Source organism: Poecilia formosa, unplaced genomic scaffold, assembly GCF_000485575.1.
Source record: "Poecilia formosa unplaced genomic scaffold, Poecilia_formosa-5.1.2 Scaffold36, whole genome shotgun sequence".
NCBI classification, from domain to species: domain Eukaryota; kingdom Metazoa; phylum Chordata; class Actinopteri; order Cyprinodontiformes; family Poeciliidae; genus Poecilia; species Poecilia formosa.
The window spans coordinates 3,014,504-3,042,365 of NW_006799975.1; the positions used below are offsets into that span (position 1 = coordinate 3,014,504).

The 27,862-nt window shown below is 41.1% G+C and overlaps 1 protein-coding gene and 1 long non-coding RNA gene across 8 annotated transcripts in view; both read right to left on the bottom strand.

The window, feature by feature from the left end:
- Positions 1–27,862, bottom strand: part of oxr1a (oxidation resistance 1a) — a 188,692-nt gene that overhangs the window by 22,788 nt on the left and 138,042 nt on the right. For 6 of the 7 annotated variants that reach the window (XM_007550516.2, XM_007550514.2, XM_016670639.1 and 3 more), the window contains 3 exons: positions 25,784–25,866; positions 13,223–13,330; positions 9,481–9,594 (listed from right to left, as the gene is read on the bottom strand). In XM_007550516.2, coding sequence (XP_007550578.1) covers positions 9,481–9,594; positions 13,223–13,330; positions 25,784–25,866 — 305 coding nt within the window. Of the gene's footprint in view, positions 1–9,480; positions 9,595–13,222; positions 13,331–25,783; positions 25,867–26,191; positions 26,336–27,862 lie in introns of those variants that run through there. The other variant, XM_016670642.1, reaches the window with a different exon arrangement.
- The window catches only part of LOC107836039 (uncharacterized), a 1,838-nt gene continuing 743 nt past the window's right edge, over positions 26,768–27,862 (bottom strand). Inside the window, exon 2 of the long non-coding RNA XR_001661895.1 lies at positions 26,768–26,892. This is a non-coding gene — a long non-coding RNA (uncharacterized LOC107836039). The remainder of the gene's footprint in view (positions 26,893–27,862) is intronic.

Here is a 27,862-nt window from a genome sequence, read left to right on the forward strand (position 1 = left end):
GTATTAACATGTTTAAAATGATAGCGGCACAAACATTTTTTGCTGCACAAACCAGCACTGGCACCGATTTTGTCTGATTTGAAGGTGTGTTTGTGTGTGTGCATGTGCGTGTGTGTGGGAGAGGGGTGGTGGGGATTCACTCAGATCAATTGTAGTTTGTTATTGTAGCATCACAGAATGTGAAAAAGGAATGGAGGTATAGATTTTTTATACGACATGCATTTTCAAAAGCGTTTGAGTGACCACCTCTTAGACGTGAGGACAAAAAGCATTACGAAGCACTGATGTCACCGCTACCTTCTATACCCTATGGTAACGCTGCAGACGGTGTGTGTGCTGCCGTGGAAAAAAAAAAAAAGGAGTGGCCAGGCAGTGTAACTACCATGGCATTGTTGCCATGCAGTCGACAAACTGACTGATGTCTGTCCACAAGGACACCAGCTGGCGTGACTGATTGAACACCAGTCGACAGGATGGAGTGTGAATCAGGTTGGATAGGACAAAAAGAAAAAGGTCTGGATGTAAGATACAGAACAATGAAATAAGGCAGAAACAGGCAATACAGTTGTTACCACAGACAAAGAACAGGGGGGAAAAAAAGAGAACCAACAGCAATGAAAGGACATGATTTGCAGAAGGACAGAAGAGAAAAAAAACACCTCAAGACTGCGAGGTCTGTGTAGGAGTTTCCATTTGGGGATTTGGTCATGAAGGACGTCAGGGCGTAGAGGAGAGAGGCAGGAGAGAGCTACAGCATCAGTGAAGAGCTGAAAGAAGAGAGTCTGAGCGTTTAACAACTGTCTGCTGTCCTCTTGACACCAACCCCTACGCCTCCCCCTCTCTGTCTCCCAGCGCAGCCGACAAACCGTCTGAAGCTACTAACCCACACCGACACACTGAGCCTAGACGCTGGCGGCCTGGGAAGGCTGAGAGGGCTGGCCCATGAAAAATCTCTCAGAAAAATCGGAAAAAAAAATATATATATACAGACTGAAGAAATCTAGAAGAATCAGCTGAGCATTAAAGCAGTAAGAGCATCAACAATGAAAAAAAAACAGCGTCTTTGATCAGTCGTCGCTCCTATTGTTACTGACATTAAGATCAGAGCTCCGACTGCAGAGTTTAAACAGCTCAACGAGCCGCACAGCTACACTTCACTTTGAGCTGTGACTCATTCTAATCCAACCTTACACTTCTCAAGTTTAACAAAGAAAAGCGGAACAGGATTTGCCACTGGCACACGTGCGGCCGCGCACCTGCATTTAACCGAGCAACCGCCGGCGTCCAAACACGTCCTCCCTCACAACAGAAACAGTCTGGCATCCCCTGTCATTAAGTCTGGCACCTCTCAAAGAGGGGTGTTATGTGTTGGCAACAAAATAACACCCATCAAACATCCCACAGTGTCCACTTGAGTGGATGGCGAAGGCACACTTTCTGCCAATCAGCTGCGAGCCATCCACAAGCCATTAGCAACCATGAAATTCATCTCAAGAAATGATGAAGAAAACAAAACTGGTCACCGTCAAATGGAGCTGGTCTTTACTAAAGGATTGGGTCTATGTCAGACCCAGCAAAACTCTGATCCAACCAGAGCCATGTTTGTGTCTGAGATACCAACTTCCCATTTTGCCTGCAAACTGATCAACTATCTGATTAGTCACCAAAGCAAGAGAGGTGTCCGCATAAATCCCAAGATGTAGAGCAAGGGCCTGGTTTGGATACCTTAGCTAATAAAGAAACTACCGCTGGCTGAAGTCAGCCTGTTAGTCCAACTCGTCCCATGTGTGTTACAGGCAAGGAATGATGTGTGTGAAGCATCTATTCCTCTGATCCTGCCATGTTTTTTGCGATTATTGAGAAACTGTCAGCAATTGCTACATTGCAACCTCAACCCAGGAAGTTAGCTCACAGCATTTCAGGCCACGTTTCCACTGAGAGTATAAATGCGCAAATTAGAAGTATGGAAATTAATTTGCACGATAGAAACACGTCAATTGAAATAAAAGAAAAAAGTCACACTTTTCAATTAAAAAAATGTTAGCAAAATACACCAATGTTCATATTCCATATGTTAATACGTAGCTGCTCCAAGGCCTCAATAAGACGCCATCGTCAGACATCGTCTGATGTCTGACGATGAGTGCTAGCAGTGTGACTGAAACATAAATATATTTTATGTAACCGTTTACATTGTTGCTACTATAATTTTTATTGACTTTTCCTTTGAACAAGCATATTCACATATTTTAATAGCATTGTTTTATGTTAAAGAAACAAAGGAATTGCAAAATTGCTAAACGTTTTGATAGCAGAATATCAAAGAAGTTTTGATATTCTGACAGTGTGGACATTTGTAATGGAAAAGACATCTAAATGAATGTTCTGTTAAAAAAACAAAAGGATAATAAATGCTTTTCCAAACACAGATAAGTAGGACTGCTCCGTCAGATCGAGAATTTGCCTCACGAGGAAGACTTTAAGTGGCTTGTTGTCTGGGCTATGAGTGTTGGATTTGGGTTTTCCATTTTTTCACATCAAAATGCAAGATGGTTTGGGCATCCGATTAGGATTTCTTTACGACACCTCAGTTTGGAGTTTTTCTGGTCATGTTCCAAGGGTATATCTAGCTTGAAAAGTCCTTGGGATATTTGATTAGGAGGCGGAGATGTTTCTCTAGGGGATTGATGTCCATGTTGCCCTGCTGGATCCAACATCTCAGATAGGCAGAACCTTGTAGAAAGCTGGATAACTGAATGTTACTATCATTTCTACTGGTACTAAAAGCCTGTCATTGTCACAAACAACTTCTAATTAAGTGTCTCCCCACACAGTGCTAAATACCTAACCAGAGTTTATGCCCTCTGCTAAACAGCAGTTAGTTCCAACAGCTGACTCGCAATGTGAGAATATATGTAAATTAACTCTTGTCCCTATATGATTTAAGCGACTGATTTAATCTGACCAAGTACACCCCAGGGACGGAGTCCCACTTAATGATTTAAAGTGTGGGCTTGCCACGATTGCTAACAAGCTCAAAAGGAAAAGTGCAGCTCACAGATCAATACAGCTTTAGGCGCTATCGCACCAAAAATACTTCACATAAGACGCAAATATTGCTTTTCTGTTTTGATCACTCAATATTTGACCAGCGTTTGTCCTGCACAGGCCTCTGGCACCAGCTGAGAAAATATTGGATACCTCCTGGAAGGCTCAGAGTGATGCTGAGAGGTGGAATACTGAACTCACCTGCCGCTTTATTACATCCTGCACACTAAGCCCCGTCTAGACAACCAGAGCAGTAAACATGGTGGGGGGATGAAAAGGAAAAGCACAAAGAGGGAGATAAACTAAAACTCAGTAAAACATTCCTCTATTCTTGGAAAGAAACAGTTTAATTTTATAATGTCTTTGGATGGCAGTAATACACTTTAGATTTAAATTAGTTTGGGTTTTTTTAGCTCCGTGACGGAAGAACCGTGACTCCAGTAACGTTTATTACATGTTTCACAATTGGTAACTGTATGATGTTTTTATCATGCCAATCATTTTAAATTGTTCTGTTGCTGAAATGTGCTGTACAAATAAGCTTGAATTATGTAGACTCTTTCCAATGAACAACTGTCTTCCTGATCCTGTTTTTCATTAATATTCTCTAACAAAACTCTTCACATTTAGTATTTTAACACAGACCAGAATCTGCTGCACTGCGCGCAAAGATGCACAACAAACGGGAGATTTAATTTAGGGCTGCTAATGTGGCTTTAGTAGCTTTTCCATTTCGTGTCTGTTGCGTTTCTAATAAGCGCCACAAAAACTATTTTAGTTGCTCGAGTTTATTGGACAAGTTTGTCAGATCGCCGTGCAATCTGACAAATTCAGGTCAGCCTGTGTCCAGTTTTTGTGAAGGGAGGCTTGCTTGAGCTGCGCTCAAGTAAACTTCAGAGATCAAGAAGTGACAGCGCGCGAGGCAATGTGTAGAGGCGCCAGCTGTGTGATTGGTCTGTGCTCCTGACTTTAAATGCATCAACTATAAATCTATCTTTTAGGAATAAATCTGCTCCACCAGAGAAACGATCAGAGCAACAGAGACGCTTACAAAATAAATAAATAAATAAATAAATAAATAAATAAATAAAATGCTTTCTTATTAATTTATTTTTAAATTATCTTCTTAAAAACAAAAACAAGCAATGCTTGAATAAAAAAAAAATTGTTATGGGTAGGTCAGGCTTTTTAAAGATTGGTGATGGGAGAGAATATTGCAATTGGTGAATCGGTGCTCATTTTAATTATATAATAATCATGCTGCCAAAGCCAATTTACAGCTTTAATGCTGTGAATATTCAGTTGAACTGGAAGAAAGGGTGATTTATGTGTTGTGTCTGGATTTCAGATGGATTAGTTCAATCACAAAACACAGTATCCTGAATTCATCTAAAAGATTTTCTTTGCTATTCAACCAATCAGTGTAGTTTTGCACACTCAGAGAATGAATAAACTAAGGTACTACAAATGTCCTAAGGTCCTACAGTCTGCATCTGAAAACTCATCTGGGTTTTATTTATGGGCTGAGCCACATCCTATCCTGAACCTCAGAGAGGTATACTTGGAAGATAACATTGTTAGTTGACACCTGTTGAAGATGTCAACAAACTATAAAGCAACACAATTTCAGATTTACACCAACAAGTTTTCCTTGAACCACATTTACAACTGGGAGGGAAAAATAACTAAGCACTGTGTGGCTTCTATCCTAACAAAGGTTTGCAAGGAGAAATTCTAGAAAACGTGAGTAAAAACAAACATTTAATTTGTCTTTTGTTACATTTTTTGTAGCACTAAAAGCCTGCAGGTGCCACCCAGCTTTGACCTCGACAGTAAAACACCCAAAAACCAATCCACAGCTCCCTCCAGTGGGAATGGGAGCATACTGCAGGAGAAGAAGTACAAAATGATTGTCATTAAGGTTTGTCAGGCTGCAACTCTGATCTTGTGCTTTTCAACCACCTGCCATTTTGTACATTATGTTCCTACATTAGATAAATTCTAACATTTAAAAAAATGATATACAGGTGATCTAAGCTAGTTCTGATTCATTCACAATTATTTTTAAACCACGTCCCGGAAGAGAGGAAGGAAGGAGGAGCAGAGGGAGGTAGACGCGATGCCAAAAGAGGAAGCGACGGAAAAGATCTCAGTAGTAGCTGCACCACCAGGGTGAGCGGGCACGTGTGCAGGCCTGTGTGTCAGCATGAGCATGAGGAAGGTCCAGAGAGTACCAACAGGACGCGGGCGCTCACACAGATGACCACAGAGAGGGATGGTGCCAGAGAGAGTCGGCTGCCAAATAATCCGACGGCAGCAGGGCGGTCAACCCAGAGTCAGCCAGCTACTCACGCATGTGAACACGTAAACACACAGAACCAGACAGGCAACCAACCAATGGTCCGTGCTGTCAAGACGGGCCACAATTCCCTGCCAACAGGCAAAGTCTTGCCGGGGAAGCACTTCAAGGCCTTCTGAACCATCTTTACACTCCGTCAGAGAGACACAGAACAATAAAAGTTGACAGGAAAAACTCTGTGAAGAAAGAAGCTGCCTTTTTTAACAACATGAGTACCTGAGAGCTACATAATCCACAAAACGCTTGCCCAGACCCGCTATTCTACAAACTGACATTGGACAGGGTAGATGCAGTTCTCTGGGAACTCTCTGCAACAAGATGAAAGTATTTTGTTGTACACATCGCTTAATATGTTCTTTGCCTTTTCTATCTGAGAGAATGTGTTCGGTATGGCTGACAAATTTAGGTTTGCTTAAACTTCAGCTGCTTGTTCCTATGTCAGACTTGAACAGAAATGGTTGTTTTGGTGGAAGTATTGGAACTGTATCGTCTGATACTGAACATCGGATATCTGTATCGGTATCGGAAGTGGAAAAAGTGGATCAGTGCATACCTATGAGAAGTTGTGGAAGAAAACATGTTATAAAAGTCTTGAACCAGGGGTGAAAATTCTCCATCTACCAGGATGACAACCATAAGCAAAATCCTGTGTTAGAATATCTCAGTTAACGTCCAATCATAAATCAAACTTGGACTTGAAATTTCCCGTTGACATATGTTCTTCATCCAATGTGACTGAACTGTTTAGATGTGCAAAGCTAGTAGAGACAAACCTCAAAAGACTTGCAGCTGCGGTTTCATCAAAAGCTGGTTTTACAAACTATTGAATCAGGGGAGCTGAACAAATCTGCCAGCCACACTACTGAGACTTACTTGTAAGAAATATTGAAAACAACGACTTTATCCTGGTTCATCACGTCAAATTCCTGCAGAGTACATCAATGACTGTGGTAGAAATGTGACAAAATGTGAAAAAAATCAATAGGTATGAAAACCTCTACTTCAACAGAATCCTCACAGAAACAGCTCAGATTATTTTCAAAGTTACTTTCATAGCTAACGGTCTTTTTAAAGCGCTTGCAAAATAGTCTTCTATGGTATTCCTACAGAGATCAATCTGAAAGCTGTTTCTCTTCAGGGTACTCATCTTCATCAAGGCTTTACCAGCTCCGTTCTGACTGCGCTGCTATTACTGTACACCTTCCAGAACCATTCATTTGGATAATGTCCTCATTGAGACAAGTGTGCTGCGCACCAAAATAGGCTCGTAATTAAAGAGACGTCTGCGTTTCTGGAGAAAACAAGAAGCAGAGTGAGAACTAAAGGGCCTTTAAAAAAATATTTTAAAAAATATATATATATAAACCCCAACTAAATGCTGCATCTTTCTGTCATAAATTCATAGACCGAAAGCAAGAAAGCTGCCGCTAACATTAACATTCAGAAATGTATACACACACACACACACCCCACCACTGCCTCCACCAACACAAACACAGTGCTGACACACTGAGTGAGGTAATGTGCCTTCCAAGCACACTTCCTCTGCCTGGAATAATTGCTGCCTGGCTGCTTGTCTGGCCTCCGTTCATTAGTTGCTCTAAATATCAGACGCCGCATCACTTTTAAAGGTTTAATTTCCATGCAGTCACGGCCCCACCTTCCTCTCTCCGATCCCTCCCCCGTCGAGAGCCGTGGAACATGCTCCTGTTTTCACAAACAACGACCTAAATAGATAAGTGGTAAATAAATGTGGGGCGAACGTGTCAGAGTCCCCAGGCCCCCCAACAGATGGAAGGAAGAGACCTGCAGCGTCCATTTTCTTACAAATGTACAAAAACAAGATACCCCGTTTCCATGGAGACCAACAAACAGTCATATATTACTTAAGGGACTAGCGGGCATCCTGCGGTGCTTGGTGATTGGATCGTTGAGATGCTGCAGACGGTACCTGAAGCGGAGGGCTTACGCTGCTGCTTTTAAGAGCTGTGAGGACAGGATATGTACGGCTGACTGGATCAGACCTGCACTCGCTGCGCACACACACGCACACCCCACAGGGAATCAATCTGAAGCGTTTCTGCATGTCGCTGTGTGTGGAAATGGGAGGAACTGCGAGTTGTGTAGCTGGTCCATCTTGCAGAGCAGAGATAAAACTCCTCTGTTTAATTCTAGAGACTAACCATATTTTACGTCGCACGTCGTCGTCTTGGTAAACAGAAACGAATGGAGAATCCAATCAACTCGGTTACTAATTAAAGCGGAGAATTCGAGCAGGAAGTTTCAATAATAGCCTATTTCACACGTTCACGTTCCTGTGGAAAATGCTCTAGACGGCGTTCTTGTCTGCCTCATGCTTGGCAACAATTTCCAAGTTGATTCTTCCAAAGAAAATAAAGCTGATGCAAAAAATAAAGTTCTGATGCATGCTGATGGGTGATGCATTCAGGTGCATTTGTACAGAGAATGGAAATTAACCATTTTTAGCTTGATCATTCATTACTGGTGTTCAGTTTCTCAGAATCTTTTTTTTTTTTTTTTAATGATCAGTGAACGCACCATATGAAGTTGTGCTACCCACAACATTTTTGAAACAGAAGTAATGCTGGATCTACTAATTATCTAATAAGATACCGCAAGGAGACAAAAATGCTACCTTTGTAGTAAGGTCCTTGATTAGCATATTTCCATGTACATACTTATTATTGTATTGTATTTATTCATTTTATATTTAGGTCATATTTTAATTATTTGTAAAATTTGTTCAAATCATAAGTGTGATATTATATTGCTAATGTTTGCTAATATTTTAACTCTTGGATGGAGTAGCCTCTCAACAAATAAGCAATTTCCCATTGGGCATCAATAAAGTAAATTCTGATTCTTGGTTTAAAATGTTAGTAAAATCCTATTTAACATCAAAGCTGCATTAATTCTGAGGTAAGGTAATTTTATTTATATAGCACAATTTCAGTAACAAGGGAATACAAAGTTAGTCTGAGGATTCAGACCAACACTGTCACCTGGATTTTATATATATATATATATATATATATATATATATATATAGTAAATCTACAATATTAGGTGCACATGCTGTTATTTTAGTGGATCTTGCAGAAATTGTGTTCTTATAGGTTCTAAGGGGAAGTTATAATCATTTTTATAATGGAGAAATGGCCATATTTGTTCAGTTGGGTTTTATTGTACAAATATTTTTGTTCTGTAATCTTCAAAATTAAAGATTTCCAGCAATGCAGAGAAAGACAGCTCTTTAAATCTGGTCTTTTGTTTTTCCCTTGAGAATTAAATTTTCTTTTTCCTAATTTTTATCAAAGGTTAAAAAAAAAAGCTATTAGTCATTATCATTTAGAAAATTGATCATATCTATCAGCTGAACAGAGCTTTACAAAAATCTCTGATGTGGTCCAACTCCAACTTTATCTTCAGTGATTCCTAATTTTGTAGAAACTGGGAAGTCACTGTCCAATCAGATCTTCTTCAGTGTCTGAATGCGGAGCTGGTGTTACTATTGAATGAACCAGTTAAAAACAGATAAAGCCTCTGGTTATTTAAGAGCCCTGTGCTGAAACAGCCAGACTGCTAAGGATGGCAGATGCGTCTGCATTAAGTTTCTGCTCCATCTTTTTAGATAATCAACGGCTGATGCTGATTGCAGCAAGTGGCAAACAATCAACTGAATCATTTGTCTGATAAGATTAATCAGATCGAAATTAAGAAACTTCTGTAGCTGAGAAGGATCATTAGCTCCCCCAATCTTCGAAGCATATGGATGCTACAGGTGTAAATCAGATACTATAGACAGATATTCAATAAGGAACTCATTAAATCAACACAAACACCGTTTTACTTTAAGATTCTATACACTTGAAGAGTCCAGTGTTTAACTTACAGCTCTGTAAATATCGAACCCATTTTGCTCTCGGGGGAAAAAAAAAAGATACTTGAATCAAATTATTTATTGCCGTTATTGATTTCATGTATAACCCTGTGTTTTTTTGTGTGTGTGGGCGTGTGTGTGTGTGTGAGAGAGAGATTGTGCATCAACATACCGTTGCCTTCTCTAAATCAGCTTCAGAGGAGGTGGGAGACAGGGGGCTGATGGGACTGAGGGAGGGGGAGCTTCCGACACTGGAGATGTACTCGGGATCAGGAACGTACAGAACCTGCAAACATAACCCATGTCTGTATTTACACAGAATGCGCACCATACCACTCACACTAACACAGGTGACGACAGAGATTCTGTCACGCACAGCAAAGACGTATGTTTGATAAGGCCAATAACATGAAATCACGGTCAGAGTCTCATGTTATTGACCGAGTGAACACAGAGGGAAAGTGACATTCATAACAGCAGGACAGAGTGTGAGAATTAGCAGTAACTGGATGTAATGTCTCATGCATTTCATGGTTAGAACATTTAGAGCGTGTGCCGGCATTTATTCTGTGGTAGCTGACCATTTGTTTTACATTATTGATGGGGGAATGGGTTTTCTTCAAATAAATTTAGTGGCCGTTTAGTTTCTAAAATGTCACACAATTCAAAAACAATCCATTTCAATTCCCATAACCCAGCAGGACATTCAGCAGCTCTATAAACCACCTACAGAGTAGAGTAATGGGGAATTTAAAAGGATGTTTGGTACTTTTTAAAGGCTCCAAGGAAAGCGAATGAGCAGCTACAATCTTCCTCTCATGCCCTCGTTTTAAAAAGAGAGAACTTCTGAATCCACAGCAGAGGTGGAGGCTAGTCTAAGTGAGATCCAGCAAAAGTGACTTTTAAAAAAAATTTTACTCTTGAAATTATCACAGTAAAGAAAATTTAGCAAAACATTTGTCATATTTCCATCATTTGGTTATGTACACCAAAAAAGTTGGTCCATTATCAACATAAGGAATGCAAAACATAACCACAAACTAGAGGTGTGCCGATTGATCGGCCACCGATCATAATCGGCCGATTTCCGTGAAAAAGTGTATGATCGGTGATCGCCGATCACGGTCTCTTGTTGCCGATCACACAAACCGATCATCACCTGCTTCTCATTTCCCAGCCTGCCTGTGCAGCTGGTCTCCTCTTTCCTTCACTGCGCAAACGCGCAGCAACAAATTCTGAGCGATATGGAACTATAACTCACTGAGTGAATGGGGAAGTTTGCGTGTTGCGGCGGAAAATTGAAGCACGTGGGGTGAAGCACATCAAAATGCATCAACACGACGAATCTAATACGACATAAAAACAATGCCATACTTGACGGAGTTTGGCTACATCGAGGCTCACTGCAGTAAAAAAAAGACGATCAGATAGCAGGTAAAGCAGCGCACAGCTACAAACACTCACCCGGATTAGCATGACGGTCAGAAAGCTAAACAAATAACCAGCAAAATTATTTAAGTCTTCGAGCTGCGATGTAAGACGCTGGTTCTGCTCTCNACAATCTTCCTCTCATGCCCTCGTTTTAAAAAGAGAGAACTTCTGAATCCACAGCAGAGGTGGAGGCTAGTCTAAGTGAGATCCAGCAAAAGTGATTTTAAAAAAAAACTTTACTCTTGAAATTTTCTTTACTGTTATAATTTCAAGAGTAAAATAAACTATAACGCACTGAGTGAATGGGGAAGTTTGCGTGTTGCGGCTGAAAATTGAAGCACGTCAAAATGCATCAACACGACGAATCTAATATGGCATAAAAACAATGGCATACTTGACGGAGTTTGGCTACATCGAGGCTCACTGCAGTAAAAAAAAAAAAAGACGATCAGACAGCAGGTAAAGCAGCGCACAGCTACAAACACTCACCCGGATTAGCATGACGGTCAGAAAGCTAAACAAATAACCTGGAAAATTATTTAAGTCTTCGAGCTGCGATGTAAGACGCTGGTTCTGCTCTCGCTGTTGAACCGCTGCTACGCTACAGGTAGTAAGATTTCACAGACGGAGCGCCGCTTCTGCTCCACCTGGTAGTGACTCTCACACCGAACCTGCTTAAAGCTGCAGCATCTAACTTAAAAAAATTAATTTTACATACGGATTAAAACTTCCGCTGTCCTAACATGAGACAGATAATCTCTGAAAAAATAATCGATCGATCTCTCTGCTCTGCATAATTACTCCGCTCAGTCAGAAACAGCCACTCAGAACTAGCAGTAAACAGCTAGCCGCCATGCTATCAGGAAGCTTTCATTCAGTAACTCTGGATTGTTTATTGTAATGGATCCTGTATTTGCCTTTGAATGTTAAGTTTTATACTTGAATCTTTTAGCAATGTGGAGAGGTTTTATTTGGACTTTTTGCATTATTTAGCCTCTTCAGAGCCTTCATGTTTTCAGTCTGCTAAAGATAGTATTACCAATAGCAGTACAATTTGCACAATGCCCGTTTTGTTTTTTTCTTGGAAAAAGTTATTAAAAACAAGTTTTTGTCTAAATTAAGGTGAATTCATGGTTCCTTTTTCCACATAATGTAACCGGTAGTGTTTATGATTAAAAAAATAATAATTATGTGATCAGTATCGGTGATTGGCCCTCATGGTTGATCGGAATCGGAATCGGTGGGGAAAAACCTGATCAGCACATCTCTACCACAAACCTATAAAGAAGGGTAGTTTAAAGGTTTATAAATAGTTTAAATTAATTTAAAACAAATTATGTAGCTTGATGTTTAAGATATTAGAAAGGCTCTTTGTTCTAGGACACTGTCTGGCAAGCTGTTAGCATGTTAGCATTGAAACATGTAACCATGCTAACCACTTCATTTATTTTATAAATAAAGAAATAAAATGGAAAGCTGGTATAAATGTTTAAATAGTTTAACCTAATTTAAAACTAATTATGTAAATTGATATTTCTTTTACGATGGTAGAAAAACACTTTGTTCCAGGCCAGGTTCTGCAATGTTAGCAATGAAGTTCTTTACTTTCAGACATTTTGGGTGAAAGTTGAAGATTAGCAGCTAACTGCTAACACAGGACCGCATTTCAAACTGAAACAACCATTTTTAAAATGCCCAATGTTGTGTGATGAAACCGCAAAATAAGCTAGCCTAAATGCTCTTCAACTTTCGATCATTTGTTACTCTGTCTTGTTATTTTTTTTTTTTTTAGATTAAACATTAATCTTAATCTGGTTACATAAATGGGTGAAATAAAATCTGGCTCCATTTTTGGAGTTATATCTTCAGTCTCTGTAAGTGCCTTTACTGCTCCCTGTTTACAGCATGCTAAATGTTCTGTCTGCTAAGAGCTGAGGCAGAGCGAGGGGTGCCAGCTACACAAGCAGCGGTTTGGGTTCCCTTCGACTGACTCGCTTTTAGCGCCAGGAAATGCAGAGACAAAAACAAATAGAAATATTAGTCACTTTCCCATAAAAAAAGACGAAAGGAACAAATATTAAAGCCAGGGAGGTTGGCAAAGCGTTTGGCAGGTAACAGATGATTAACTTGTGTGATGTGGGAACAGCAGCATCAGGGGGCTGAATCCAAGAATCACACGTGTTCTTAAATGTTTTTAGAAACAAAATGGGTCTAACAGAATGTGCTGCAGCCTGATGGGACAAATGATGCTGTAATTAGCAGGCAATTAGGACAGACAGCGATGTGGTTAGTGAGTCAGCCAGTTGCGCTGAGAAAGTAGGTGGAAAAACCCAATTTTTCAGATATGTTCACAAACGTAGCGATAGAGTCACTTTGTGATGACGGCAAACCACTGAGAATGCACAATGGAGCAGCAAAATGAGCCTGAGGTGTTCGTGGGGTGGCTGGAGTGGCGCAGTGAAGGCGAGCACGGCGGTTCACACCTGGCCAGGCACCACTGCTCTGGAGAACAGCTTGTTGAGCTGAACCAGCTCGTTGGGTGTGGTGTCAAACTTGAGCGCAATGCTGTTCAACGTGTCCCGCGATTCCACCTGGACCGCAAAACAAGAGAGAGGACAGAAACATCACCGCGCTGCTCCTGCTCTGAGGCACTGCCCTAAATGCTGCACAGGCCAAACATGAAGATGGGACACACACCATGAAGCAGACAGAGAAAATATCTGAAGAGCAGAGCTCTGAATCGATTGCTGTAAAGGGTTTGTGTTCTGCACGTTAGAACCTGGGATGAACTCCGATTAAAGTTGTCGGCTGTTGACCAGGAAAAAAACTGTACGTTGTTGCTTGCAGGAATATAAACGGACATGGTTATCTTGTGTTATCTTGTCAACCACAAGTAAAATGTCTTTTTTCTTAATACAAACAATATACACAAAGCTTCAGACTGTAGCTAAGAGTTAAAACAGGTTCCTGAAAGGGTAGCATGAAAATTCATGTGGTGCATTTACAACAAACGTGTTTCTGGTTTCTGAATGTATCTGGTTTACATTCAAAGTCTACGTGGAGGCACGTTGAGGTGTGATTGGAAGCGATTTGAATTTGAGTGTTTGATGCATGAAGTGCTTCGGACAAAAAGGCTGGCAACGGAAAGCAACGGCTAGAGCAATTTAGACGCGCCTCCACATAGACTTTGAATGTAAAACAGACGTGCAAAGGAACAAGTAGAGTGCTACATCTAGCGCTCTACATCGCTAGATGTAGAGCAAAATGTCAAGCGTCTGCATTCAAAGTGCACACGCGTCGAACTTGAAGCATCGGACGTGTTTTTAACACATTTGCTGTGGACGCACCATTACACTGATAAGACCTCGCGATGATAATGCATCGTCATTTTTCTCGGCAAAGGGAAGGCTGCCTTACATGGGAAACAGGAGGAAAGACCAAACAAGAGAATATACATATATATAAAATACAAGTAATATTAATAATGAAGCATTGAAGAATTAATAGATATCATAAAAACAAGGAACAGTAGAGACAGAATTGTGTAGATCAACAAGGAAAGGCTGGAGATATACTGACATAAGAAAGAAAGAAATACAAAACTTAAAGAAAATACCTACATTCCTTCACTTAGACATGATGAGGAACACACTGCCAATGGAGACGCATCCAACCAGATATTAAGTGGCTAGAGTGAAACTTGACAATAGAGAATGGAGAGTGCTAGCTAGAAATGAACCAATCCTTCAACAACAACTCAATAACCTTAACAGAGACAGCAAAGCAGCAACTGTTTGAGCTGATAGAACAGGGCTGGGCAGAAAAGCATTCTCTACTATTGGTGACTTTTACAAGTAAGAAACTTGGCACGAATAGAATCCAACTTTGATTTAACAAAGAGCAAAAACAACATCTTTCTACTTCCAACCACTTTTGTCTAATGCCAAGCTAAAATATAGTGCAATTTTATTTATTCAGTGTATATGAAAATATAGAGGAACTATAGAAATATAGAGAATACTGTTTGCATACAAGTTGCTGATGCAGAAGGTCAAAACTGTGTGGGTTTCTGTGATTGGACTAAATATCTGAGAAAACTCAGATGGTCCACATTTTTGACAAAAAAAAAACAAAAAAAAAACTACAACTACTCTCATCATTTTTCTTTATCATTACTCCAGAAACCCTTTACAGTATTATTTTTCTGCTGATAGTCTGACTACTCTGCACAGCTCGAGGTATTTATTTCATTTTAAGCACATCATCCTGAATCACATCCAACAAGCCGTAGAGGAGGAGGCAACACTTCCTGTTAGCTGAGATTTAGCAGATCATGGAGGCTGTTGTGGGTTACACCCTGTGCTCAGCTGCAGCACCCCGCAGAGTGACACAGGTGCGTTCGCTTGTCTTCACCAGTTAGGATGCAGACAACAGAAATGTGCTTCATGTGTCTGAAATAGTTAAGCGTCCAATGCGCCCCCTGGGAGTCTCTGGCCTCCAAATAAGGCTGATGGTGTCAGAAAGCGCCGGCATGTGCAGGAAATGTGGTGTAAGAGAGGAAAGTGCACTCAGGGGACAGAGGCTCTTATAACCAGCATGGCAGGACGAACTCTGAGCTGTGCATTTTTTAGCATAGATTATGTAGACACTGTGTGCTTTGGTGCAGCAGTCATGGGACTGCCTCTGCTGGTTTTGTTTGTGCAAACATCCCTACGAAAAACACAGAACAATGACAGCCTCTCCAAGTTTTCGATATGGGAAATAGTTTCCAGGAAGATGTTGCACAGAGTCTCAAGACAACAGCAGACGGGAAGTTAAGCTAAAAACAGAGGTGCAGCTTGTGAGGCATAGTCATATGTCATCTTTGAAACCACTTCTGTGGAATTATGGTATAATTATGGAAGAAGAAGAGGGAAAAACACTCATTAGTGCAGTGTTTAGATTAGGGATGTACCAAGCCACTTTTTTCACTTCTGATACTGATGCCGATATCTGAAGTTCAGTATCGGCCGATATCAATCAGAGCCAGAAAAACAATGCTGAATTTGTTTAATTTCCCTTTGGGATCAATAAAGTATTTTTGAAATGAGTTCACTTTTCTTAATTTTTTATTTTTTATTTTTTTACAAATTAACCGAGGCTGATATTATCGGATTGGTGGATCTGCAGTTTAGACACTTTTTCTACCTATTTTCCCCAAAGGTGCTGGATTTCATTAGTCAGACAGCAAGGTGGATAGTACAGAGTCCAGCTGACTGAATCTGACTAATGTCCAAAAGCTCTGAAAACATCCAAAGATAATATGACATGAAGAGTAAGCCAGGCATGAAGCAACTAACAATAAGTAAATTATTACACTGAAATAACGTCCAAGCTTCTTAAATACAATAAATAAGATTTTTTTTGAAGAAGAAGAAATTAAACACAAAAGGTAAAACAATTTAAAACCATAACTGGATTCAGGAGCACATCAATCTCTTAAGACATTCCAGTCCCATTCATCCAGTCGGGTGCCCACCTAAGAGGCTATGGATGAGGAGAGACTTCTCCAAGCATCCAGGGGAGTGACACCTCCACTGATAAATCATCTCTGGGAAGACTCTCAGTGTAACTGACGGGCAAGTCATACAAGGAAAGTAGCTAATGATGGCAGAAATCCAGCTGGAAAGCTCCATAAAAGACGAATCACCACAAAAGTACAGTGACAGGAATCCTCTCTGGGTCACCGGTTTTGGCTCCAGAGTGCAGCTCATTAGCTTTCTGAAGCAAAGTTTCGTGCGACTCTGGTCAATTACTGACGGCAACATCCTCCACCACTGAGCAATTAAAAGAGTGGGAGGAGGAGAGTCTCGAGACTCTCTTTATAACATAAAAACAGACTTGGGCTTGAAACGCGCCATAACAGCTGAATCTTAGCAACGTTGACTGTTAAAAGCGTTGTCACTGATCAGCGCTAATGCAATCTCAGGTTAGAGAGCTTTGAAGCAGCGTGGGAGGGACGAAAACAACAAACGGGAGACAACCAGGCGAGTTTGCGGCGTTCTCACGCAAGCTTTATTGTGGGTTTCGCTGACTTTATATGGGGGCCGGCCTCTGGGGGGAACAAACTAATAAGAGCTGAGCTCGGTCACGCTGCTGGGATTCAGTCTTCCTGACTCAGCAGTGAGTCCACCCCAACAATGAACAATGCAGAAGAGGTTGTGCAGCAGAGATTGGATGGTAAACTGCAAGCCCAATAAGTACAGCGTAAATAAAGTGCAAGTGATGCACATCTGTCCTGTACCTTTACCTTTCAAAAACATCAATCACATCTTTCACATCCTTCCTCCTGCATATCCAGATGTCTGATTTCGAGTGTCAGACACACTTGGAGCACCAAACGTAAAGATGAGCAATAACGAAGGTATTTTAAGCTGATTAGATTATCTGGCTTGATTAAATGTTAATTTCATCGTTTTCTTGGAAACAAATGAAATTAGAGAGCATCTCTCATATTTCAGAGGTAATCGGTTACCTTTGAATCTATGCTGCTTGCTCATCGGGGAAGATTTAATGCAATGATTCAATCAAAGACATTAGAATAAATAGAGGCTGCAACGAGGGTAGTGGAAACAGGCAAAGTCTCTGCAACTCAGAAAACACCATATGGATGAGGTCAATGGCTTTGTACTTGGTCGCAAGGAGGCAAGTGGCAAGGTACTGGTCTTGGCAAGGAACTGGTTTTGTCAAGATACTGGTCCTGTCAAGGTACTAGTCTTTATAGTACAGACTGTCACTTCATTACAGCACAACACATAGGACGAACTTTGAGAGACCAATTAACCCAACAAGCATGGCTTGGGACTGTGCAAGAAATCTGGAATACCTATAAAAAACTACTGCACACATGATAAAAACATGCAAACTTTCTGCAGGAAGACCACAGGCCGGGTTTTGACCCATGACCTTCTTGGTGCAACAGTAACAGTTGGGAGTAACAGCTGTACTCCCAACTGCACCAACATGCAATCCTTTATCTTTGGATTTTGCCAATGGAGTCAAGCAAACGAATGTTCAAGACAGAAGTAGGAAACACCTCCACGTCTTTCAACTTGCTGCAGAAGAGGAAACCACTAAAGCTGCACCGCAGGAAGAGGATGTGGTGACAGCCCGGTTTCCCATCTGTAACTCCACCTCACCATTAACAACTTGCTCATCTTAGACACCTTTCTGACTGTAGCGATGCACTACAAGACGCTTATCGACTTATGGGCGCCGTAAAGTGAGCCCTACGGTTCTTTCAGACAAAAGCGGCGAGGCAGTTTGATAAATAACCTGTCAAAAAGAGGATGGGAGGTGTCAGGGAGATCAGAGATGTCTCTGTGACACAAACACTTCCTTGCCTTGTATTTTTACAACAGGACCATAAAACGCAGGATTATAACTTGAGCACTTCCGAGACCTTCAAATTATTTCTTCGGTGGGTCCTGATGGAACAGAAAATGTCTCATTCCACGAGTATTTCCAGGCCCGAACATGTTTGAGAGACGACCTGGGTATGTGGTCAGCATTTTAAAAGGGAAATCTCATTTGAAAAGATGAGTTGGTTTATTTAAGTGAGGAGGATAAAGAATTAATCAGGCTCCTTTTGTGCTTAAGCCTTTCATCCTGGTGTGTCAGCTGAGCATAGATTTTTCCTAGGTGCCATTTGCTGCTGTCTTACAAGGAGGACAGAAAAAAAATATACACACTGCTGTAAAAATGCCAGGTTTTTGTGAAGGGAACCATTAAGGTGACATTTATGACCAGTAAGAAGGGTAAATCTGGGGAAAAAACCAAAACAAAACAGTAACTTTTGTTTCAGTTTTGGCATTCAGTTTCATTATATCAGCATCTGTGAGGTTGCTGAGGTTTGGTACACAATTTTATGGACCTCCGTATTGAAAAGAGGGTTTCCATGAACACTTGGACTCTGAATGGGCAGGTGGGGTTAAACCCAAATGCTGCGCAGACAAACTTGACACGCTAGTATGTCTTGTGCTCATCACAAGCAGTGATGTTTTTTTACACCCCAATCAGTGGGCTGTATTCTGTGATACCAGTTGCTCCGCCCTAACTGTATCATACTATTGTCCTACAACCTAGGAATGAAGGGGGCCCAGGAATGTTGTGGTACGGGTTGGTAGTATGGGCCACTGTTGTAATAGAAACAGATGAAGTAGAGTGTCAAACTGCACAGACCCCGGCTGTACCGTGCAATAGGAATGAGGCATAACTAACTTTTGCCCACTCTGCTTCACAAATTCTCTCTAAATTGATCAAATTGCTAACGTCAGACAGAGGTGCTGCCACCTCCTTTGTCGCACATCAGTATTCTGTTCTTTTACTCATGTGGCGTATTGTTTTGTGGCAAAGTAATCTTTTGGAAATGTTCCCAAATCTTCATGATTAGTTTTAATCAAGAATTCCACAAAGTTGTGTGTGTGATTTCAGTCAAGTCTGGATATTTTATTTGGAAGAAATGGTTTTTGTCTTTCAAACCCTACTGCATAAACCAGATATAGAAGATTGCGGCATGTGGAACACGGACAGTACCAATTCCATACTCCTGCAGCTACTTCTGTGTCTGTGAGACTTAACAGCCAGTTCAGCACTGCAAAATATGGCTTTGGCTAAAGGGTGAGCAAATGTCAATAAAATCCAACTATAAAAGCTGAAATTGAGAGTTGGTCCAATTGTGTATAATAGATGGAAGGAGCTAGGACTGAATCATTAAGGTGTTAGTTTAATGTTGGTTTGCACAATTGCACTGATATTTCACTACTTTTTCCTTTATGAAGAGAGCAGAGAAGACTTTCATTTTTTTTTATATCTAAAGGATGAACTATTCATATTTGGCTAAATTCTGCCAAACAAGGCCTGAACTTAATCTCTAATGGCTGCTTTGTACACCTGGCTTCTGTTCTAGCATGCCTTGTGTAAAATATCTGGGGTTTAATAAAATAAACAGTGATGAGCAAGATGTCTGGCTGATGCTGGCACACAAATCACTTCAAATAGTTTGTTTACAATTGCTTTTTAAGCTTAATTAATCTCTTTGTACAGATGAACCATTACGTAATGCCCCTAGCTTCCTCCATCACAGAGGTGTCATGGCAGCTGATGGGTGTATATCTGGTTGCTCTAAAACTTTAGAGATGCAACCATTGGTTGTACTGAAAGAGGATCCATCTCTAACCATATTAAGTGGCAGGGGACAGCAGACATACAAACATGAGCTACTGATAAAGACCTGTCATTGACACATTAACAGAAGGACGAGGGAAGGAGGCAAAGCATGGTTACGGTTACTAATGTTCGGTGGACCTTATCATCCTATCCTCTGGATCAATACGGCTCATTATTTATCTCAGGGTACAACGAGAAATGTGTTCTTGTTCCTTTGAGGTGACGCCCTCCATGTGTAAAGAAAGGCGAGGTTGGCAGCTAGCTCGAAGGTGACTGACGTCCAGATAATGGCCACCACATCCAATGAAGGCGGACAATGATTCGACAAGGGCAGTTTGGACAAATGACCAGACTAATAACTCCGTTAAACAGTTCGCTTCCATTTTGTCATAACATTGAGTGAGGGACATGAGGAAAGCACTTTGAGTGTTAATGTAAATGGTCAATGTGGGAAGTGTGATGCAATTACAGATCTACACATTTAACTGTGACCAGTTAAACTGCTGGCTGCATATTTTTACGTGACCCCTTTTTAGACTGAAGTCATTGAATTAATGTATTAGACTCAAAATAAATCTGAACACATCGACATTGGGAAGAGTTGGAAATGAAATAAAAGAAAAAAAACTTGAAATAAAACTTCACTTCAGGGTGAATCCACCTCATAATCCCATCTCAAGCCATCACTCTCCATCTTATACCGACGGATAAGGCCCAGCTTTAGCATGACAGTTGCCATGGTGACTTTGTCATTACTACCAAATGGTATGTGCATTGTGTGCAACACCCTTGCTGATCATTTGCAGGCCTAAATTTAGAGCTGCTACAAGTGACATGGGAGCAAGTGACATTATTCCATCCACTTCAAGGAGAAATGTTGCTGTCTCATTTCCTAGTCCTCAAGGATTCTCCTTTGTGTCAGGCTCCAACTTGCTTCTTCGATGCTCCAGGCTGTATTCACTCATGTTTTCCAGTCAGAAACCCATGACCCTTATGGCACTAATGCCCAAAACCACAAAAGAGCTCCAGTACGACACAGACATCATAAAGCCAACTCAGTGTTGGACTAATTTTTGTCAAAAAAAAAAAAAGATTGAATTTATAGTGAATGCTCCAGCTACAGTATTACCACTGTATATCTCTCCCTCATCTATTGACATGTTCTCCAGTTTACAGGTTGGGTTTTTCCATATAACCCCCCCCCCCACAATATTAGTTTTCTATCAAAGCTAAACAGAACTCTACTGTTAATACTCAAGGTCAGTTTTTGCTGTAGTTCAACTAGTACAGTCAAAGTTGGGAGATTTGTAGTTTGCTTACTCATATTCCAATTTAACTAATTTAAAATCCATCTTTAGCCATATTTTACTCATCTTCACAGTAAAAACACAAAATCTCACCAAGTATTTTTAACCAGTTTCTAGTGCAAATATGTATATTTATTTTAAACATTACTGAATACTGATAAATCCATTGACAGATTTGTTCCCTTATAACAAGATATTTTTTTCCATGTTTCCCTTGTTATAAGTGAAAAAGTGTACTAAGACATTTGCTCTAGAAACTAGACAAAAATACTTGAGTTTTTAGCATCATTTTGCCAACAGTAACAAGGCAGGCATCAACATTAACATGCAGGTTTACCCTAAGAGTGTGTCTTGGCTATGATTCAAGACCGCCTAGTAGTTGATACATTTTATACAAAAGCATAAATGTCAGTCACTATGGAAATGAGAAACCACCCAAGTAAACAGGACATAACCTGCGGGAACCTGGAAAATTTGTGAAATTTATTGAGGTAATACTGGCAACTTTATTCTGCTTGGTGCAGAGAGTCGTATGACAAGGATCACTGCTCATCTGAACTCATTCTCTGGACAATTTCCTTTGCAATTGTTACATTAATCCAACAGCCTGGACCATGCGAAGAAATGACCGACTGACTTCTCAAATGAACAAGTGACCGACTGACCCTGTGATCCCTGTGGACGCGCTGCTAATGGGGCTGAAAACTCAGCGCGCTAACAAGTATTTGAAGAGAGATTCTGTTTTCTGGGAAATAACACAGTCGTTTTCTTCTTTCTGCAACCAACTAAAACTTTGGTATCCGGTAGTTTGAGTTATAGAGAAAGGAGGTTCATGCCATTCAACATGCTGAAATAATTGCAGATCATTGCAACAGTGATGACATCATCTTTGAGGTTTACCCAAAGCTTCTGGTTATTTTGCTAATAGTCTCCCAGATATGACTTAAGAGCTTTAGAGGGTGTTAAAATCGAATGTCCAGGTTGTGATCTATTAGGCTTTAATATAAAAAGTAGTTTGTTTTTGTCACATGGATTGTGACCAATAAATCTGAGCATACAAGATTCAAGTATGCTATGCCCTAAGCATAGTTGAGTTTTGAATAACAGCGTTTGTACAAAAGCTGTTATTTTAGAGAAGAAAGCTATGTGCAACAAAGTTTCAACTGAACGTACAGCAGTTTAGAAAATATACAATTTGAGGTTCTACAGCCACTTTGACTTTCTAGCCTGATCTGAACAAAAATGAAAGCTCAACTCAAGGCACTGTGGAATAGATTGAGTAGTCTAAACTTTCTTGATAAAATTATGTGATCTTTGGATTTAAGCTAATCCCAAAGATCTGTTTGTTTAGAGTGGCTTGGGTTTTCAGATTGATGGAGAAATACTGAATATTCACACAGAAATAGAACTCACTGAATAGGAAACAATTCAACTTCAAACACTCATGTGGCAAGAAGCAGGCACTTGAGTGATCCACACAGGTGGCTGAGTGTTTTGTAACTTAAAAATACTACTGGTAGCATGTACCATCAGACCTAGATGCTACGAGATTCTGTAAACCACAATACTCTTTAATGTAGAAATTATTGTTGGAAGAAGACTGTATCATTAAACGGCAGAAATTATTTTAAAAGGTCAACAGAAGTAAAAAAAATAAAAATAAAAAAATAGAAGATTTTGCAATTTTGGTCGATTCATAAATGAAGTGAGGGCATCTGCCTCAGAGCGATAACATTGGGTGTTTTCAGTTGGTTCCATTGGTAACCCTAGTTACAAGATTTGTTACATTTTCAGCTGGTGACGTTTGTTTTCATACTGCATTGAGTCAATGAACCAAACACTTTGAGAAGCCTGCCACCCTCCCTCACCTGTGGGGGTGCTGGACCAAGAACCATTGAAGGAAGTGACACAAAAACCTCTATAGAAGACACTGAACGCAACTTACATCTTCACAAAATACAAACAAAAATGGGGTGGCATCGGATTTTAGCGGTTGTAGGATTTCTCTTTTGTGTTTGGTAAAAGACCACAAGTCTCCTGCTAGCACTAGACTCGTTTTGGTTGTATTTAACCTGAATGCCTTGTGCTACAATTTAATTCCTGCTTTGGAGTAGTCCCTTTTCTACTTATGCATTCGAACCACGCCAGAGTTTCTGCAACCGAACCGAGATCTAGGTTTGTAGATCAATGTTTGCTTTTTTGATCCGTATCAGACTTTGATTACGCATCCACACCTCTCAAACAAACTGGACTTTCTAGGCAAATGAACTAGAGGTCGATTAAAGTGGACTCTGTTACAGTTTTAAACAACTAGATCTAATTTTACCCAATTGCTAACATTTGGCTGTAATGTTTGTAATGTGCCAGCTTGATCGTGAAACACTATGAAGCTTACTCGAAACTGTGTGCATCATTGTTCACAACTCCTCCTTCTGTTTGTTGATTGGCCCTGATGAAATTTCATCATGAGAAATTGAGTTCAATGGGAGAAATCCCAGATGAAGGACTGAAGGGAGATGAGAATCGAGTGGAATTGGGTAGAAAGCTTAAGATAATGGCTAGGCTAAGTCCATACAGACCAGGGTTGAGGTCTGGTCTTCCTGTAAGGTAACCGTCTAAGAAAGGCCAACTCTGTTAAAACAATGTAGAACTTTCATTGTATATTAAACTATTTAAAAAATTCTGGCTTTGAACACATATACTAAGCCCCAGCTTGTCCTCATACAGTACGAGTCAATTTGGAGCGCTGTGGGAGATCCAAATCACCAACGGGAGCCTAAAGAATCCATGGTGTGACAGAACTTTGTCAGGAAACAAATCCAGGTTGTTCCCTGACACTTTAAACACTCTTTAATTGGATGCAGGTCAGCCAATAGCTCGGACAGAGCTGAATGGACTGGCATTATCAGTGTCTAGGCAGATAGGCTGCAGCTGCACAGGTTATTTCTCAATACAAAAAAAAAAAGAAAAGGGAAAGAAAAGCCGGCGTGTGAGGTAAAGCAGCGATAGAGAGAGAGAGGGGGGGAATGGAGGGAGATGGCATCGATAAGGCAGCCATGAGAGGAAATTCTCCTTTTTCCTGTGGACGCTTGGCGTTATTTATAAACTTATCTGCTGTCGAGCGAAATCAGAAAACGCTGGCGGCAGCGGCGGAAGTCGCCCCCACCCCCCTGCGACCCCTTCCTGTGCGGGAGATGAGTTTTAGATAAAGCTACTCCTCGATCAATGGGACTCGGTCATACCCCGAGCACCTTCACACCGCGTGCCGCTGCAGCAGCGTGTCGAGTTGCAGGAACGAAATCATTGGTAGAGCTCCATCCATCCATCCATCACAATACCAGTAATCTAGAGGAGGGCAACACGGGGGGCTGGGGGGAGACAGAGAGTGATGGCCGACCAGAACGGGATTAGTATGCCATATGAATTCTGGCTTCTCCCTTATGTTTGCTACCCATCAGCGTTTCTGTCCGTCCGGCAGACTCTGCTCCCCTGCATGTGTCGGGGATGTGACTCAGAGTTGAGAGTGAAGGAAATGTGCTGGAATGGTGGAGGCTGTTGGAACCCTGGCAAGGTAAACAAGGAGGGTGTCAATCAGCAGGACTGGGGAATGACTGACAGGCTTGGCAGGGTGGTAGAAGGTGGAGGTGCTGCTGGGTCGATTTTAGGGATTTAACGGAAGCCGGAATGACAACAACACAACCCCAACACTCCCTCTGTTCTTTCACTCCCTTCCTTCCTTTCTTCCTCTCGTTTTTTCGCTCCGCGGAGACACGCCGCTGCCACTCGGCGGTTGCCACGGAGAAAAGAGGTGGGAAAACGACGTCTGACTGCAGTTGGGTTTGAGGGTCATTTGAAGAACATAAGCAGGGAAGGTGGAAGCAGAGAGAGAGCTCTGTTTTCAGTTCATGCCTGGGAACAGGAGTCCTCTCTCTCCTTTTCTCTCCCTCTCTTTACCCCCTCCCTTCCCTTTTTGCCACACAACAGCTAAATCAATAGAAATGACAACGCAGTTGGAAGGTCATTCGCGAGACCGAGCGATCTCTGTGGTGGAATGTTTGCCGCTGTGCCGCCCAGGGGAGCGAGTGGAAAAACAAATCTGCGTCCCGCCAGCACTTCCTGCCTGCGCGTCCTGCTCCGGGTCCAGCTGGAAGACCCAACAGAACTGTCACAATTCCCCCCCCCATACCCATCAACACCATCCCCGTCTCCTTTCCAAACATCAACATGCAAAATGGAGATGAACGTTGCCTTGCCAAACAGGATGCACGTTCTAAGCCTTGTTTACACACACACACCTCTTTATGTAAACAGTTCAGGAATGAGGCACACGTGTTAGGCAACAAAAATCTATAAAATACTTCTTGTCAGACAGTTCCTGCATGTTTCTTGCTGCATGTTTAATACTGCTGGAGTCGCTCAAAGCTGCAGAACCAGCAGCAGCTGCTATTACTGCTGCTTCACAGAAAAGGCACAAGGAAGACTGGAGGTACATCAACACGCAGCGCTCCGAGTTTTCTGCACGTTACTCACAGAATATTCGATGGTCCCTTTGGGTCTCTGGAACGACATGCGCCTCCCATCCTTCTTTTCTGGAGTCTTCTTCTGGCCGGTATCTGAAAGCAAACGAGGCAAGGTGCGCATTACATTCATGTTCCTCTCTCCCCCAGCTTGTCACAAGCTGCCGTTTCCCAGCCCCGTGGGTAGACAGCTCATTCGTCAACGGCGAGCGGGCGAGCCAGCCAGCGATACGAGCTGCAAGCAAGCGCCGGACCCCTCTCTCTCTCTTTCTCTCTCTCTTTCTTGCTGGTTCTTGCTCTGCTTCTATCTGGCTCTCTCTCTATCGCGTTGTCCTCCCCTCGCTCTGCCTTCCTTCCTCCTCCCTCTTCTCCTCTCCTAGCCCAGCACATAGCGGACCGACGGCCATTGAAAGCGGTTCACCTTGCCTTCCGCCCCCTGTCGTCTGTCCCAGCTGAAACAGACCAGGCTGTCCCCCATCGGGGGAAAGGAGGGAAAAGATTCAGATGGGAAGAGGGGTACGCTACATCTGGGGAAGGGAAGAAGCAAAGTGGGGGCTGAACAAGAGGGAGGAAGGAGGATGTTTGAGGTTGTAGGGGAGGGTTCAGTGCTATACGTGCTGCTTGGGTAATGGAGGAATCCAGGAAAACAGTTAATGAAGAGGTGGGCTGTAGGTGTTGGAAAATGTGATGCTTTAACAAGAAATCAAATAGGGTTGAAACGCTTAAGTGGATTAAGCGTTTCAACCCTATTGAAATAACGATTAATCACGAGTAATCGTGATTAATCGGAATAAATTTGGGTTAATAACGATTAATAGAACTAAACTGTGATTAGCCAAACTAAACTGTGGTTAATTGCAAGGGTGTAGGAACGAGTCTGTCTTTGGGGGGGACGCATATCAGAAACCTGACAGATCAGTAAATAGCTTGAGCAGAAATGTCAAACAATTATGCCATCAACACATCAGTAATGTGTTACTCTAATCTGACCCTTGTATCAGTAACAAGTATTCTAACATGTTACTATTTACAATCCAATAATCAGATTAAAGTTATGCGTAGTATAATTACCGTCATTCCAGGATGAACACTCACTTTAGCATTTGCCTCACAACTAGCAAGCTAAATACTCTGGCAGCACACACAGGCTACCAGATTCTCATATATTTTATTGGTCAAAAGACATTTGATTATTGGTCAAAATGCATTGATATAAATTGACTGGTAATTGAATTGGTTCTACCTCTTTCTAAAACCAAAGTAGAAAGCAGCTCATAAAATAGGACTCGGCAGTTTTAAACTCAATACAGCAGTTTCACCAACAAAAATAAAATCTAAAAAACAATTTTGTTTTTTTTGAACAACTCTCTACATCAGTCCAACAGTTTGATCTACAAAATCAATAAAAATTATACTTTTCACGTCACTTTCCAGCCCTGCATTCAGTAACTTACCAAAGAAGAGCCATTAAAAACACTGAGGCAAAAAGCCTAAATGTTTTTTTTCCCCTGTCATTTTCAGCTGCAAACATTTAACTAAAATATCTACAGATATGTGTTTCTGTCTCTGCCTCCCTCTGACCCTCTGCAGCCTGATGTTCCTGCATGGATTCATGGATTTACAACAGATACTGCAGTAATTTACAGGGTCAGAATGTGAACAAAATATAAAAAGTATGTTTTAATAATACAGAATGAGAATTTAAACAACTTAATTTTCAGATGTATACATTATTATACGTCTCAACTCTATTTACTGTGTAGCAAAAATGTTCACTAATTTATTTTAAACCTCTCCTCAAGCACTTTTGTCATTGTCTCCTGTAATTAATATAATTAATATAATATAATTAATTAATATAATTTTTATATCTTCACACCCTGAAACGCCATCTGGCTCTCCTATGTCTTCCCTGACCTGCTCCTCTCATAATAAAATAGTTTAGTTTATTTAAAAATTAAAAACAGTTAATACATATTTCAATAAATTAAATGAAGATCTCACCAGAGCTTCTTCACCTTTCTTCAACATCATTCTAGCACTGCTGTTCTCCTAAATATACAATACAATACGATATAATACGATATAATAC